This window comes from Carassius auratus, chromosome 2 (assembly GCF_003368295.1).
Source record: "Carassius auratus strain Wakin chromosome 2, ASM336829v1, whole genome shotgun sequence".
NCBI classification, from domain to species: Eukaryota; Metazoa; Chordata; class Actinopteri; order Cypriniformes; family Cyprinidae; genus Carassius; species Carassius auratus.
The window spans coordinates 20,534,023-20,547,669 of NC_039244.1; the positions used below are offsets into that span (position 1 = coordinate 20,534,023).

Genomic DNA, 13,647 nt, shown 5'->3' on the forward strand with positions numbered 1-13,647 from the left:
TTCGCTGAAGGACTGGGTATAGAATGTGAAGTGTTGTGTCATTTGTTATTGGTGTGAGTGCAGCAGAGAGCTGACTTTTAGAAGCTTGTGATTGGCTGATCAGAGCTTTGGCTTCTGGAAGCGTGTGATTGGCTGGTCATAGCTATGTCCTGCAGCATTTAATCTATTAACTATTAAGTGAAACAGATTTAAATAGATTTAAGAGTGACGTTTCCTAGAAAAGCACCTAAACATGATCTTGTAATGAGTGTGCGTATAAGAGAGTATTTAAAGAGGGGAGAAGATTTAGCACTTGCAGTGATTCTTCTTGCAGTTTGTGTTTTGTTTGACTTCGTCATGCAGCAAATCTACACACAGAGCCATGAAGAGTTCGAGGTGTTCACCACTGTTCTGTCGCCTCAAGGTTAGTCATCTTTTCTTGCTCAGTTTTATCATTTCTGCTTAACTCACGAATATCATTACAGCAAAATGATTGATTCTTTCAGTTTGTCAGAAGAGAGTGATATTCAAGCACCAAGGAGAAATGGTAACAATTGGAGCTGCAGGATCATGGAATACAGTAGTTTATACTTACAGAGCTGATGGTGAAGGCAAGTAATGTTTATGTGTGTGTATTAGATGGTTGTGGCAGCAGACTACAGCGCAGACTGTGATGAAGAGCTGAGTGTCCGTGCCGGTGAGGTTGTGTTGCTGCTGTATCAGGAGAATGCTGACTGGTGTTATGTCCGACTTCAGAACGGAAAGGAAGGATACCTGCCCACAGCCTGCTTCACTACGGTACTCATGCACACAAACACGTACGATGCACAAATGATAAACTACATAGCGCACATGCTGCATTTTTCACTTCAAAACCATGTGTGTTCCCTTGTGGAAAAAGTACACTGTAGCATACTTTTAAAAAGAATATTCATTCTGGAAATAATAAAGCTACTTCAATATAATATACTTTGGTGCAAACTGTAATATTAACCGCATGTTATTTGCAATTAAATGAAAACGTATAATAGTTAAAATGTATATTAAATGCAACTATTTTATCTTAAGAGTGTATTTTTGGACTCAGATAGGACTTGTTTAATTATGTAATTTTTTCAAATACTTCTGTTGTCTTTTTGTAATATGGTTAAAGTGTGCTTTCAAATTTTCTGACAAGTATTTATGCAAGCTAAAATACATTTTAAAGTAATTTCTATTGTAACCTGAATGTTATGATCCTAAATATATTTGTTATGATGAACTTGAAATTTTGTCAATTTAAAAGTATATCAACTTGAAATATAATACACAAATAATACATGTGCTTTAGAATGTTAGACAATACATCAAAATAAGTGTACTTTAAAGCACAACAAAAGATTATTAAAACACAGTAATTTAATATGTACTTTTAATTTGACATTAAATTGGACACTTTATTAACATAATGCTTAATTATAATGAGAAGTCATGAAAGTATATGCTAAGTACAGTAAAGTGGTTTTTATTTAATTAATATTGTACTATCTGCAATAATTTAAATTTTTTTATTTTTTTATTTACTTTTAAGATTTGAAGTACACTAAGTGCACATATAATTATGCACAATTCTTTTCCACAAGGGTTAATAGGGAGTTGGTCCTCACATTGCTGCTGTAACAGCTTCTTGTCTTCTAGAAAGGCTTTCTACTCCATTTGTTTCTACAACCTTCATTTTAAGACGATTATTTATATAATTTGCTTTAGAGTGTCACTAGGACGTATCAATTTCAGATGTCAAGATATTGCTTTTTGCAACTTCTCCGAGATGCTTGGAACATAAAAACTGGAAACCTAAAATTAATATTTCCTACTGGCACACTACAGTTAAATATATAATGACCTATCTTAAAACTAATGTATATATGTGTGTATATATATATATATATATATAGAAGCAGGAGTCATTGAGGCCCTATGTAACTCAGCCATCGCAGAGCTTTACACAAACGTCATCTAAAGATCGGATTGGCTGCTCTGGGTGAGTATTTATGATGTTGTGTAACTCTGATTTGTTTTTGTCGTGTTGTGTGATCACTGGTGTTTGTATCTCTAGAGGGCGTTCTCTGAATCTGCTGCGGCGAGCGTCTCTGTCAGGAGTGCCAGGTTCACCTCGGTTGCTTCAGCGGCTGCTCTCTCGTCGACGTAGTGAGGGACATGCTGTACGTTCGATCGGCTCCATCAATCATGCATTTCATCCTGACTGATCCATCTAACCCTAGAGCTCCAGTTTTCTCTTCTAAATGGGTCACAGAACATCAGAAACTAGGACAAGTCTGACACCAAAGTTCAGTCTGCATGCAACTCCTTCAGATTTGGAGATAAAACTGACTTTGGTGTCCTGATTAGGGTTTGGGGCCTCGGTAACTTCGTTGCCAGTTCCTAGCACTGAAACTGTTAACTGGTGTTAAGAATCTTTACCATTACTGCCCCGTGTAAATATGTGAATACTGGTAAAAAAAAAAAAAAAAATGTAAAGCCCTGCAAGTTGCTTTGGATAAAAGCGTCTGCTAAATGCATAAATGTAAATATTGTGATTTTTTTTTTATCCGAAATTTCACACTCTTCTTCACCTATGAATGTATTTAATATGTACATGTTTTGACTAATAATACAGAAAGACTACAATGAGAAATTGTGATTATGTGTAAGTTTGTGTAATATATATATATATATATATATATATATATATGTAATTTTATATTATAATGATAGTGTTGCCAAAGTTAATACCAACCCAAAAAAGTATAAAAATAAAATTATTTTTAATCTATAACAAAACACAGAGAAAACGCACTTGCAGAAAACCATTTACAATGGAAGTATTAAAGTATTATGTAGTGTATGTAAGTTTTTGTGTATATATTTTCCATTTTTCCTTTTTTTTTCATTCGACCCTGAAAGTATAAAAATGAATAAAAAAATAGAATAAAAATAGAATAAAAATGATACAATGTAATTTCAACCACACCTCAGATCATAACTTACCACACCACAAAGTATCTAAACTAAACTAAATTATTATTATTTATTATTTGCCATTTTCGATGGTATGAATACTGTTAAATGATGGTTTACCCTTGATGCTCTTTCATTTTTATGGACTTTTTAGCTTGTATTTTGAGGACGTTGGCACATAGCTCTGACTGCTGCAAAATGTAATGAAATTAAAAGTCATTTTGTAATTCACAGGCTTTAATGATCATCCCTTCATCAGGCTTAACTAGGAGAAAATATCAACTCTAATTTGGTAATACGTTACAATTAGGTTTAATTTGTGAATGCATTATGTATTATGAACTAACAATGAACAATTTCATTTAACTTCAGAATTTATGAAAATGAAAAAACGTACTATTGTAAACATTTATTCATAATAGATTAAAGTTACAGTTGTTTTACAACCAAAAATATGAAACATAGTACTATTAAATTTTTTAAAGTAATTATATTCAGCAAGGATTCATTAAATTGATCAAAAATGACATTAAAGGCATTTATAATGTTACATAAGATTACAAATAAATGAAATTTTCTTTTCATTAATGATATTTTTTCTCTTTTTTGCATTAAGTGGCACAACTGTTTTCAGCATTGATAAGAAATGTTTCTTGAGCACCAAATCATATAAAAATGTTTTCTAAAGGTTCATGTGACACTGACAACTAGACCAATGATGCTGAAAATTCAGCTTTTTCTTAATGGATAAATCTAAAATTTAAAAATGCAATACAATAGAAAAGTTATTTAACATTGTAATATAATATTACAATATCACCATATATATATATATATATATATATATATGTGTGTGTGTATATATATATATATATATATATATATATATATATATATATATATATGTGCAGGGGCGATTCTAAGATTTTGATTTTAGGGGGGCTCAGCCCGCAATAAGGGTATGATTAAAAATATTATTTTACTATTAGGGTAGGGTTGTATACTACTAACCTTATTGCAATCCACTATTCCATTGTATTCCCTGTATTTCATATATGGGAGTAGGAGTACTGACTGAGCCATATATAACACTGTAAAAAAAACTAATACAGTTTTTTAGATGTGACCAGTCACTGGAAAATTTTGAATTGGGAATGTAGATTTTTTTATTTATTTTTATTTTTTTTACAATAAAGACTTCCTGATTCAGTATTAGGACATTCATGTTTATCCTTTGATGATACCACTGCTTTTTCTTATGAAATGTACGTGGAAATTGGCAGAAAATTAAAACAACATAAGGGTTCAATGACTGCAATGAATCTTGGGAACACAGTGGTATTGTGTGTGTGTGTGTGTGTGAGGCTGTCTGTTCTATTCTCACCTGACTGTTGCTCATTTGCAGACCTACTCCCGCACGACAAAAAAAATGTTGTATATCCATCTACAATGAAATATAAATTATTTTTATTTTTATTATTATTATTATTATTATTATTATTATTAATTTTTAGCTTTTTAGCCTTTATAATCAACAATACGGTTGGTTATACATCAAGTCAGCCCCTGAACATTTATTTCATTTCAAATCATTTAACTAACCAGCTAATATTCATTAAGAATATAGACAAAACATGTATTAATGTAATTGTCTATTGGCAATATGTTTAATCTGTTCTATATTTATTTATATTTATCAAAAATAACATCATTATCAATTTGACACTTCTATAAATCAATTACTTAAAAAAAAAAAAAAAATCACAGATCCCTTTACTCTTACTCTAATATATGTATCATGATACACTAATGATTAATTATTACTTAATACAAAATTATGTTTAATAATAGAAAACAAAATAACTCCACATGATGTTTCTCTCTCTGTGACATTTAGTACTTTCAGACAATGATGTGTGTCGTTAATAATTTATTTTGCATGGCTGCATAATGTAATGCCGAAATACACAATAATATGTTTTCAATTTCAAAAAGTAAATTAAAATAAATCATGATCGTTTTCTAAAGTATGTTTTCATGGGTGTTAATCGCTTCATTTTTGTTGGAAGAAAAAACATCTGTCACACTGTGATAAAGGCTGAAAGTGAACGCAGCGAAGACGTACTGGTATTGGATGCGAGAACACACACACCACACGCACACACACGCGCACACGCACACACACACCTTGTACTCTCTGATGTTCGCTCTGCTCGGCGCCCCTGTGGATTGAAAAACGCGCTGAATCCATGCAGACTCAGATAAGGGGAGGAGCCGGAACTTGATGCAGCTTGCCACCGTCTCAAATGAGTTTTTAAAGGGGACTGAAGCGATCACTAATTAATTAATCAAATAATTTTTAGGGGGGCTGGGCATAATTTTTAGGGGGGCTGGGCATAAGTTTAGGGGGGCTGAAGCCCCCCTAAAAAGGGCCTAGCGACGCCCCTGTATATGTGTATATATATATATATATATATATATATATATATATATATATATATGTGTGTGTGTGTATATATATATATATATATATATATATATATATATATATATCAAAGGAGACTTCTTTCAAAAATCATACTGACCTCAAATTTTTGAACAGTAGTTTATGTAGTTTAACATCAATCAAGATTGAGTATATTGTTCAATATTTCATGTTTTCAATAAATTAAATGTTAACATATAAAAACCCATATAGTAAAGTAATAGCACATATTTATATTGATGTGGTCTACTCTATAGTGACCCATTAGAGATAATAGAAAACTGCATTAGAAAGTGATTCAGAAACAGCGGCCACATCGTTTCATACATATGGAAATAACTTTATTGTTATTAGGCGAAAAAGTAATCAAGCATGCAAACAGCTTTTATTGAAAAACAGAGGAGAAACAATCCAGAAGGATGGGTAAGGGGGGAATATTCAATATCTGTACAGATGAAAGTATAATACAATATATACCACTATTGTACACTGGAATACAATATATCAGGAGGGAAGCAGTCACAAGTCTGTTACATGAAGCAGTCAAACATTTCATTTGTGCTGCTCTTCACACCAACAATATCAATTATGTTCAAGAGCTAATAAACACACCCACACAGAAAAGTGCTCTGGTATATGCTGCCAACTTAAAAATGAAAACTCAATCTTTTAAAATCAAAAGCTCATAAAGCGTCCATCATCATCACGCTTCACTTGGCCTTGGACCAAAGTTAGGCCTCGTTCCAATAGTCCAGTTTATCATTTTCAGAAGCAATCCTCTGTCATACAGAAGTGTGTCATGCACAAACACTGCAGATCAGAGCTGGGGAGGGTACTGTATCTCATTAAGGCTGTTAACAACAGGTTTGGCCACCTGTTTTTTTTGGCAATGCCGGGTTAAATGCAACAGCTCAGCAAAGTTTCAATAGATACGAGTTCAACACAATCTCTAGGATTTTCCATCCGTTTTATCCTCCACCCAGTGACCGAAGCACAAAGCTCAACACCTCTGTTTATGTTTTACTTTTTTTTGGTTTATATGAATCAGTTCCCAAGGTGACAAGAAAAATCTGTCTAGAACAGAATATGGATATCTCAAAAGAAAACTCTTAAACCGTCCTTGACACACATTGCCCTATACTTCAGCATATTAGAATGGCTTAACACACAGGTAACATTATTACTACAGCGCTGAACTTAAGACTATCCTGAAAATATCACCCACTCTGCTACTTTCTGTTCAGAATTTACCAGAGTCTGCATTACATTCCGATCCGAAGTAAACTTCTATGAGTTGTCTTGTACTGAACAGTGTTTTAAGAAGACAGGACATGCAAAACGTTACAATAAAACCAAAATGATGAGTCTGAACGACTCTGAGCCGCACCAAAGGCAACACTCACAATTTCAAAGGACAATCTGAGATTTCTCAGATGTCCAGATACTCCAAGCTGGCCTGCTGAGCTCTAAGAGTGTAGTGGGATGGTTAAGTAAAAGTGAAATGCTGCTGGAACTATTTTCCAGGCTTTTACCACGTAGTGTTCTTTGGATAGACAGCAATGAATTGTGGGTAACACAGGTTAGAGAAGCAACGTAGACGAAGACGGCCATATCACTGAATTGATACCTGTTTGTTCCATGTGCCAGAAGTGTGTTGAGGACATAAACATATGATCGAGGAGACCCTGTTATTACTAAGTGCACAAAGATGCAGGGCTTAAGTTTAGACTCGGTGAGACAGTCAGTGTTTCAAATTGGATTGTGAATTATTAAGTTGGTAAGAAAGCCATGAACCCAGCAATGAGGGTCAAAGTGCACTTTGATTATTTAAGTACTATGTGGATACTAGCAAAGCTCAAGGTTGATCTTTAAGGGATATTTCAACCAAAAATTAAAATTGTCAACATTTACTCACCCTCATTCCATACGACTTTTTCTCTTCTGCAAAACACACACACACACAAAAAAAACGACTTTCGGGTCCAGTGTTATTTTGGACGCCATTGACTTTCATTATATTTTACAGAAACATTCCAAAGATCGTCTGTGTTCCACAGAAAAAAGTAAGGCATTGGTTTGGAATGACATGACAGTGAGTAAATGAATAACAGTATGTTCAATTTTAGTTGATCTCTATAAATTAGTGTGCACCATGTATATATTTTAGGTGAATGACACTCAATTTCTGTAATAATCACTCCAAATTTTACATTTTAAGACTGATAATATTTAAGGAATGCGTTTCACACTCGTACGATGCTTGGTGCATATGTAAATTGGCTGCACCATTATTTGTTAGTTGAATCACAGTGTGTGTGTGTGTGTGTGTGCGTGTGTTATGCCAGGAAGCTCACTCTCTGCTATATGGGTGATGAAGTATCAAGACTGGTCCATGGGTTCAAAGGTGCTGGGAGGCTCCGCACCATGACTTTCCATATCCTCCTGTTTGTCAGGAGCCTCTTCTTCCTTCGCATCCTGCCTTACTGCAGCATGCTGGCACAAGTGTTTGTCCATGGATGCCTGTATGCTTGAGACCATCTCCTGCAAGCGCTGCCGTTGGGCCTCGATCACGGCGGGCTCCAGCCCTAAACCGCGCCCCTCGCGTAAAGTGAGCATGCCCGGGGCCACACGCACCAACTCCTCCCCTGACAACGTTAACCCTTCACCTTGAACGCTGCCGCTGAGATCCACGCCGCTGCTGTGCTGCCGCCTGATTGGTGGGGCGGAACCCAACGAGTGACCTTTGCCCTGGAAGGCCGTGACGTTCTGCTCTTTCCTGCGCACAGCACCACCGGCGCCCAGTCGCAAGCCGTGCGCGGGGCTTCCCTCACGGCTACGGGAGGCTGCATCTGAGTGGAGCTGGGAAAGGGCCTCCTGGACGAGCTCTTCCACATCAGGGCCCACTGGAAAATGGCCGGCTGTGTCCACACACAGCTCCAAACGCTCCTCTGCAGCATTGAACACAAACGTTTTACCCAACAAATGAGGCAGTGTGCAGTGCTTCCCGTCCAACAGACCTTAACACAGAAATACAGTTCATTAGTTTCTCTAATGTTCTCAAAAATGTTTACAATATTCCTAAAAAAACATTATATGTATTGCAATTTATTAGCATTTTTGTGGAATAGCAATGACAAAAGATAAAACAAAAGAACAAAAAACTAAAACAGTAATAAAATATATTTTTGGCTTGGAAGACAGATCATATATTTGTAAAATCAAACAAACTAATAAACAAAAACTTTTAACGTTTAAAGGAAAATACACTTGAATAAGAAATACTTCAGATTCTGAACTAATTCTAGGTCACATTAAATTAAATACATTTGGGACGATGACAAGTAGACGCACAAGATCATTTCATGCTGGTTTTAAACAAACCTGAGGAGTTTAAGCAGCTTGAGTCCTGCTGTCATTACACAATTACTTTTATCCAAAGCAACTTAAACTGCAATCAAGGTACACATTCAATTTTTTTAACAGTTCTTGCTCTCCCTGGGAATCAAACCTGCAACCTTGCAATTGTTAGCACCATACTCTACTGCTTGAGCTACAGTAAAGCAGAAAGAGGGACAAACCAATTATTAAAGTATTCTGAAATTTTATACTAAAATATAAATATGCAGCTTTTCACTACTTTTCTCTGACTACTGGGCATGTACAAATAATCAAAAAAATGTTTTTTTAACTCCACTGCATTGCCTTTATCAGCCTGTGGCAGAACAAACAAAAGTCTGGATTAACAGAGGACCGCTTCCACACCACAAACCATGAAACTTATTCTATATTTTTAAGAAAACAAAACCTGTTCTTAATAAGAACTGGTTCTCAAACCCTACACTCAAAATACAGTGTTACTGCAAATGCTTTTTGGCAAGACATATAGTCTCTGTCATGCCAAGCACAATTTTGAAAACTCAATTCAAATTGTGTGAGAAAGTGATAAAAAGACAGATTACCCATGTCTTTCTTCACAATATTGTAGAAGACCCCTCCTTGTTGGAACAGGTGAGGCAGTTTCTTGGCATATGTCCAGATATCTTCACCTGAGAGAAACCGAACAAGAGAGAGGAGAAGAGAAAAACATTAAATAGACAGGCCTCACACACACATTTAGTATGACACAGTCTTCTCATAAAGCAGATCTATAACAGGAGGGTGCGTCTTACCCATAAGTGCTGCCAGGAGACACAGTGATGACATCTCGAGGTCAATGTTTTCCTGAATTTCCCTGCTACTGGTGCGGCTGAGTCGTGGGTCAGAGTGAGTGTGCGTTTGAGGCGTCTGCGTCTGGGTCATGTGCGTTTCAGGAGAACTCTCTTTTAGCACTTCCACAGAGATGCGGTCACCATGCTGAAGCGCCACGGGCTGGTTCTGGTCCTCGGGACGCGGCGGGGGCAGCTCTTTGGGTGGGAAGCCATGTCGGATGCACAGCTGTCCGGACGACAAGTTGAAGACCTGGATGATGGAATTCTGGAGCTCAGCGTAGGTGGTGTGCGGTTGCAGCGTAAGCATGGCCTGCCGCCCGTCGCTGGTTGTTACACGGATTTTCTTCTCTCCGCTGGAGGCTGGCACTTTGGTGGGCGTGGAAGGTGCAGAGGATGATGAAGAGGAAGGAAATGACAAGCGAGAATCCTGTTGGCGCAAGCGGTCTGTGCTGCGGCGCTGGGACAGGGCCGCCTGCTCGCTGATGCTGTGCTGCAAGACCCTCTCAGTTTTGCTCATCACCAGTTCCTCTTTATGCAGGGTTTTGCCCTTCTGTCCAGTCAGGATGATTTTAGTAGGAGGGTGAGTGGCAGATTCACTCCCGTCTCTCCCGTCCTGCACATGAGCACCTTCGATGGCCACTGGATTGTATTCTTCTTGGCTCCTCTTGGCGGTGTGATGCAAAATAGTGTTCACCACTTTTTGGACCAGAATCTCACTGCCGAACTCACCGGGGAAGTGTTTTGTGACGAGACGCATCGTTACATCATAAACATTGCTGTTGAGAGTCTGATCCATTTCGTACTGGAACCAATAAACTGTCTCACGCACCACACGGCCGCCCCACTCCAGAGTGATGGGAAAAGCTTCAGGAAGATTGTCGTACTCCTTGCCCTCCCAGAAGTGTTTGAACCCACAGCCGCACTTCCCACCCTCGGAGCGAGTATTGGTACGGTCTCCATCCAAATAGACCACAGAGCCGTCGCCACAAACGCGCCGCACTGAAGTTCCGTGACACCAGGTGCAGGCAGTGAGTGTGCTGAGTTTGTAGTCGGGCACCAGCACATCTTTTTCTGGGTTATAGGAACAAACCAAACTATTTAAAGGAAAGCTGTAGTTTTTGTCCGCTCGTAGTGTACCGTGAGTCGACTTGGCCAAGTTGTAGAGTTTCCCTCCCGGTATGAGCCACTCTGCTGGCACGTGGAGCTCCGAGAGGGCATTGCAGACAAGGCAGCGGTGGAGACGACCCTCCTGAACGGATTTCTTAGCCGCTTCAGTCACCTCCTCTGGCTGCACGCCGATCACTCCAGTGCGTCGATATATGTACTGGTGGACGTCGGCGACTAGAGCAGGGTGGATGCTGTGCTTTTCCATGAAGACGTCCTCCATTGCGCCTACGAGCCGCAGCAAGTACTTCTCCTGCAGGCTCCTGTCGCCGCCGATCACACAGCTTCCACTGGAGTCCAAACTCACGTATTTGTGAATCAGCTCTTGAGGAACACCCCAAGCTTTTGGGAGAAGTGCAGCAGGTAAACGGGGCAAAGGCAAGCCCTTGATGCCCACTAGGGGTAGATAGTGATTTCTGCCAGAGCTACTCCAGGCGATGCAGATGGGCTTGTTCAGAGTGCCATCTTTTCCTCGGCACTGCTCCTCTGGAACCAGGCCTGGCAAGAAAGTGGCGGAGTAATCGCCTGAGCTGCGCATACCGCTCAGTGAGTCCAACAGGATTATGGGTCTGTGCAGTACATTTGCCAGGCCAAAAATGTGAATATTCCTAAGACCCAATGGAACGCCTTCTGGAGGGATAAACAATGGGTCACACTCATTAATAATGTCTTCCCATTCTGCAGCATCTATAAAGTCCTGGAAAAGAGCTTTGTAGCGGTCTATGTTCTGTTTGAAATTGAGCTTCAGGTTTTCTCGAAGAGCATGCCAGAAGAGTTCACGTCCAACTAATGCCCTGGACACGGCATGGACCAGGCAGTGTCCGTCTCCGTCCACATGCACAGGAATAAGACACTCTCTATTTAAGTTTGCTTTCTTGATCTCCTCCAAAGTGTCATGCAGGTAGATCAGGCTTCCTGACCGGTCTCGTCCATACCCAACAGTGGACACATGCTCTTGCTCGATGAGAAATGCCCGGTCCCCGAGAAGCGAGCAGTCGAAGATCTCTCCCTGGTTCATTTCCTTCAAGAGTTTGGCAGTGCCTGTCTGTTTGTCCATGCCATAGCGGGTGAGGACGGGAGACAGCAGCTTGCAGTGATAGTTGGACAGTCCCAACACTTTCACCAGCTCTGAACCCTTTTTAGGAGGGCCTGGCACACCCAGCAAAGCGTTTCTCAGCAAATTATGAAGCACTACATCTGGGTCAGTCACTTCCTCCACATTCGCGAGGTTCTTCTGTTCGTGTCTCTGGCCGCACTCAGTGCACTCGATGCTCATGGAGGTGTGTGCGGGGAAGAAGAGCTTCGCCTGGCACTGCGGGTCCGGGCACATCCCGCATAAAATGCGCCTGTCCTTCTGTTTCGAGCCCGGAATCAACGACATAGTCCAATCTAATATATCTTCTGGCGCAGCGGTTCACCAAAGCATCGCTGTCTAATCAGTGACGGGAGATTTAAAAAAAAAACTGTCACCTCACGCAGTTTCTGTTTACCAGTAACACACACAACACGGAAGCGGTTCTGTAACACAGTGTGACGCTATGGGCAGCACAAAGCATGCTGGGAGATGAAGTTCTTAACCATCACAGGTCTTCTAACGAAATTATTTGTAAAAATAATAATTAAAATGTATTCTAATATTATACAACATGTATTTATTTATTCATTTATTTATTTATGAAATACAATATTTGTCTACTACCGACTGGGAGGAATCATACGATAAAATAACAAAAGTGACTTTAACAAAACTACAATATCCACAATACAAAGAAGGTCAAAGGTTCTTTTGTGTTTTTATTGAGTTCAGCAATCTTTACATGGGCGTAAGAATAAATTGCAGCTTTTTAGACATAATACACTGTTTAATTCATTATTTCTTTATTTTCTCTGTAGTGGCGAGTGCTTAAAGTTCACAGGCCGGAAAAAAATAAAATAAAATGTTATGTTATGTTGCATAAGCTACAGCAAATAATATTGTTTATTATAATATGATCTTATAATCATTAATTAATTTATTGTCGAGTTGAGATAATTATCCTTTTATTTTATTTTTATTTATTTTTTGCCAAAAGAGACAACATCATGCTTGAACGTTATTTGTAAAAAAAAAAAAAAAAAGAAACAAGTTGATAGGCTATTGTAGCAGTATTTTTGTTGAACAATGCAAATTCCAGTATATAAAAAAGTAAAACTAGTTATGCAATTAGCTTTACAATAAAGTTCTCTGGTTAATTTCAAAACAGTCTAAATTGCAATTTCCATAAAAAAATGCTATTAAACATAATGCATGATTTGCCATCTGGAGGAAACTTTCATAAAAAATGACAGAATTACTTGTCGCCTTTTAAGTAATTTCCAATAGATCAAATTTCCTTGAATTATGCAAAATGTTCATAAAGAGTATGATAAATAGTACATAAAATGCCAGCTGTAAATCGTCTAAAATGTATTATCCATTGCAGAATGCCATAATAAATCAAATAGAGTTTGTATCAGATAACGCCTTAGATTTAGTAAATAAACAACGCATTTTAGTCACTATTATTACCGTGCCTATTATCGATGTTATCTGATCAAATGGTTCTGTTGAAGTGGAATATCAGATGTATTCAGATTCTCAGTCGTGCAGACAGATGATTAAACTGAGTTTCAGCACCAGAATGATTGATTGCAGTCACACCATCTGCGCTTCAGAGTAGCGCGGTCATCCTTTATGCGCTTCAAGTTCATTGCGCGTCTACTCGACGGTGAGTGGTAGATTATGATTCGAGCGTGTTCAAGGCAGTCTTCTTTAGTAAATCCTCCTTCGGTTGT

General features: G+C 38.3%; 2 protein-coding genes across 4 annotated transcripts; one reads left to right on the top strand and one right to left on the bottom strand.

The window, feature by feature from the left end:
* The first annotated feature begins 56 nt into the window (after positions 1–56).
* On the top strand, positions 57–3,354 carry LOC113120126 (actin cytoskeleton-regulatory complex protein SLA1). Of its 3 annotated transcripts, XM_026290042.1 has the most exons (5): positions 57–403; positions 486–526; positions 619–777; positions 1,914–1,999; positions 2,075–3,344. In XM_026290042.1, the coding sequence occupies exons 1-5, from the start codon at positions 244–246 to the stop codon at positions 2,223–2,225; spliced, it is 597 nt and encodes a 198-aa protein (XP_026145827.1). In that variant the 5' UTR covers positions 57–243; the 3' UTR covers positions 2,226–3,344. The 3 variants fall into 3 exon arrangements, with proteins under 3 accessions (XP_026145827.1, XP_026145837.1, XP_026145847.1); XM_026290052.1 differs by lacking the exon at positions 1,914–1,999 and having other exon boundaries at positions 2,075–3,354; XM_026290062.1 differs by lacking the exon at positions 486–526 and having other exon boundaries at positions 2,075–3,345.
* Positions 3,355–5,785: 2,431 nt separating this feature from the next.
* LOC113120135 (deubiquitinating protein VCIP135-like) lies at positions 5,786–12,350 on the bottom strand. The gene is made up of 3 exons (XM_026290073.1): positions 9,631–12,350; positions 9,421–9,507; positions 5,786–8,478 (listed from the first exon to the last, which is right to left on the bottom strand). Exons 1-3 carry the CDS (start codon positions 12,212–12,214, stop codon positions 7,841–7,843), a joined length of 3,309 nt encoding a protein of 1,102 aa, XP_026145858.1. The 5' UTR covers positions 12,215–12,350; the 3' UTR covers positions 5,786–7,840.
* Positions 12,351–13,647: the final 1,297 nt, after the last annotated feature.

Coding starts and splice junctions, on each gene's coding strand:
- LOC113120135 (XM_026290073.1), bottom strand. CDS start 12,214: ATGTCGTTGATTCCGGGCTCGAAACAGAAGGACAGGCGCATTTTATGC. Junction 9,508..9,630: donor TCTCCTGGCAGCACTTATGG/GTAAGACGCACC, acceptor GGTTTCTCTCAG/GTGAAGATATCTGGACATAT. Junction 8,479..9,420: donor TATTGTGAAGAAAGACATGG/GTAATCTGTCTT, acceptor TTCTGTGTTAAG/GTCTGTTGGACGGGAAGCAC.
- LOC113120126 (XM_026290042.1), top strand. CDS start 244: ATGAGTGTGCGTATAAGAGAGTATTTAAAGAGGGGAGAAGATTTAGCA. Junction 527..618: donor TCAAGCACCAAGGAGAAATG/GTAACAATTGGA, acceptor TGTGTGTATTAG/ATGGTTGTGGCAGCAGACTA. Junction 778..1,913: donor CCACAGCCTGCTTCACTACG/GTACTCATGCAC, acceptor ATATATATATAG/AAGCAGGAGTCATTGAGGCC.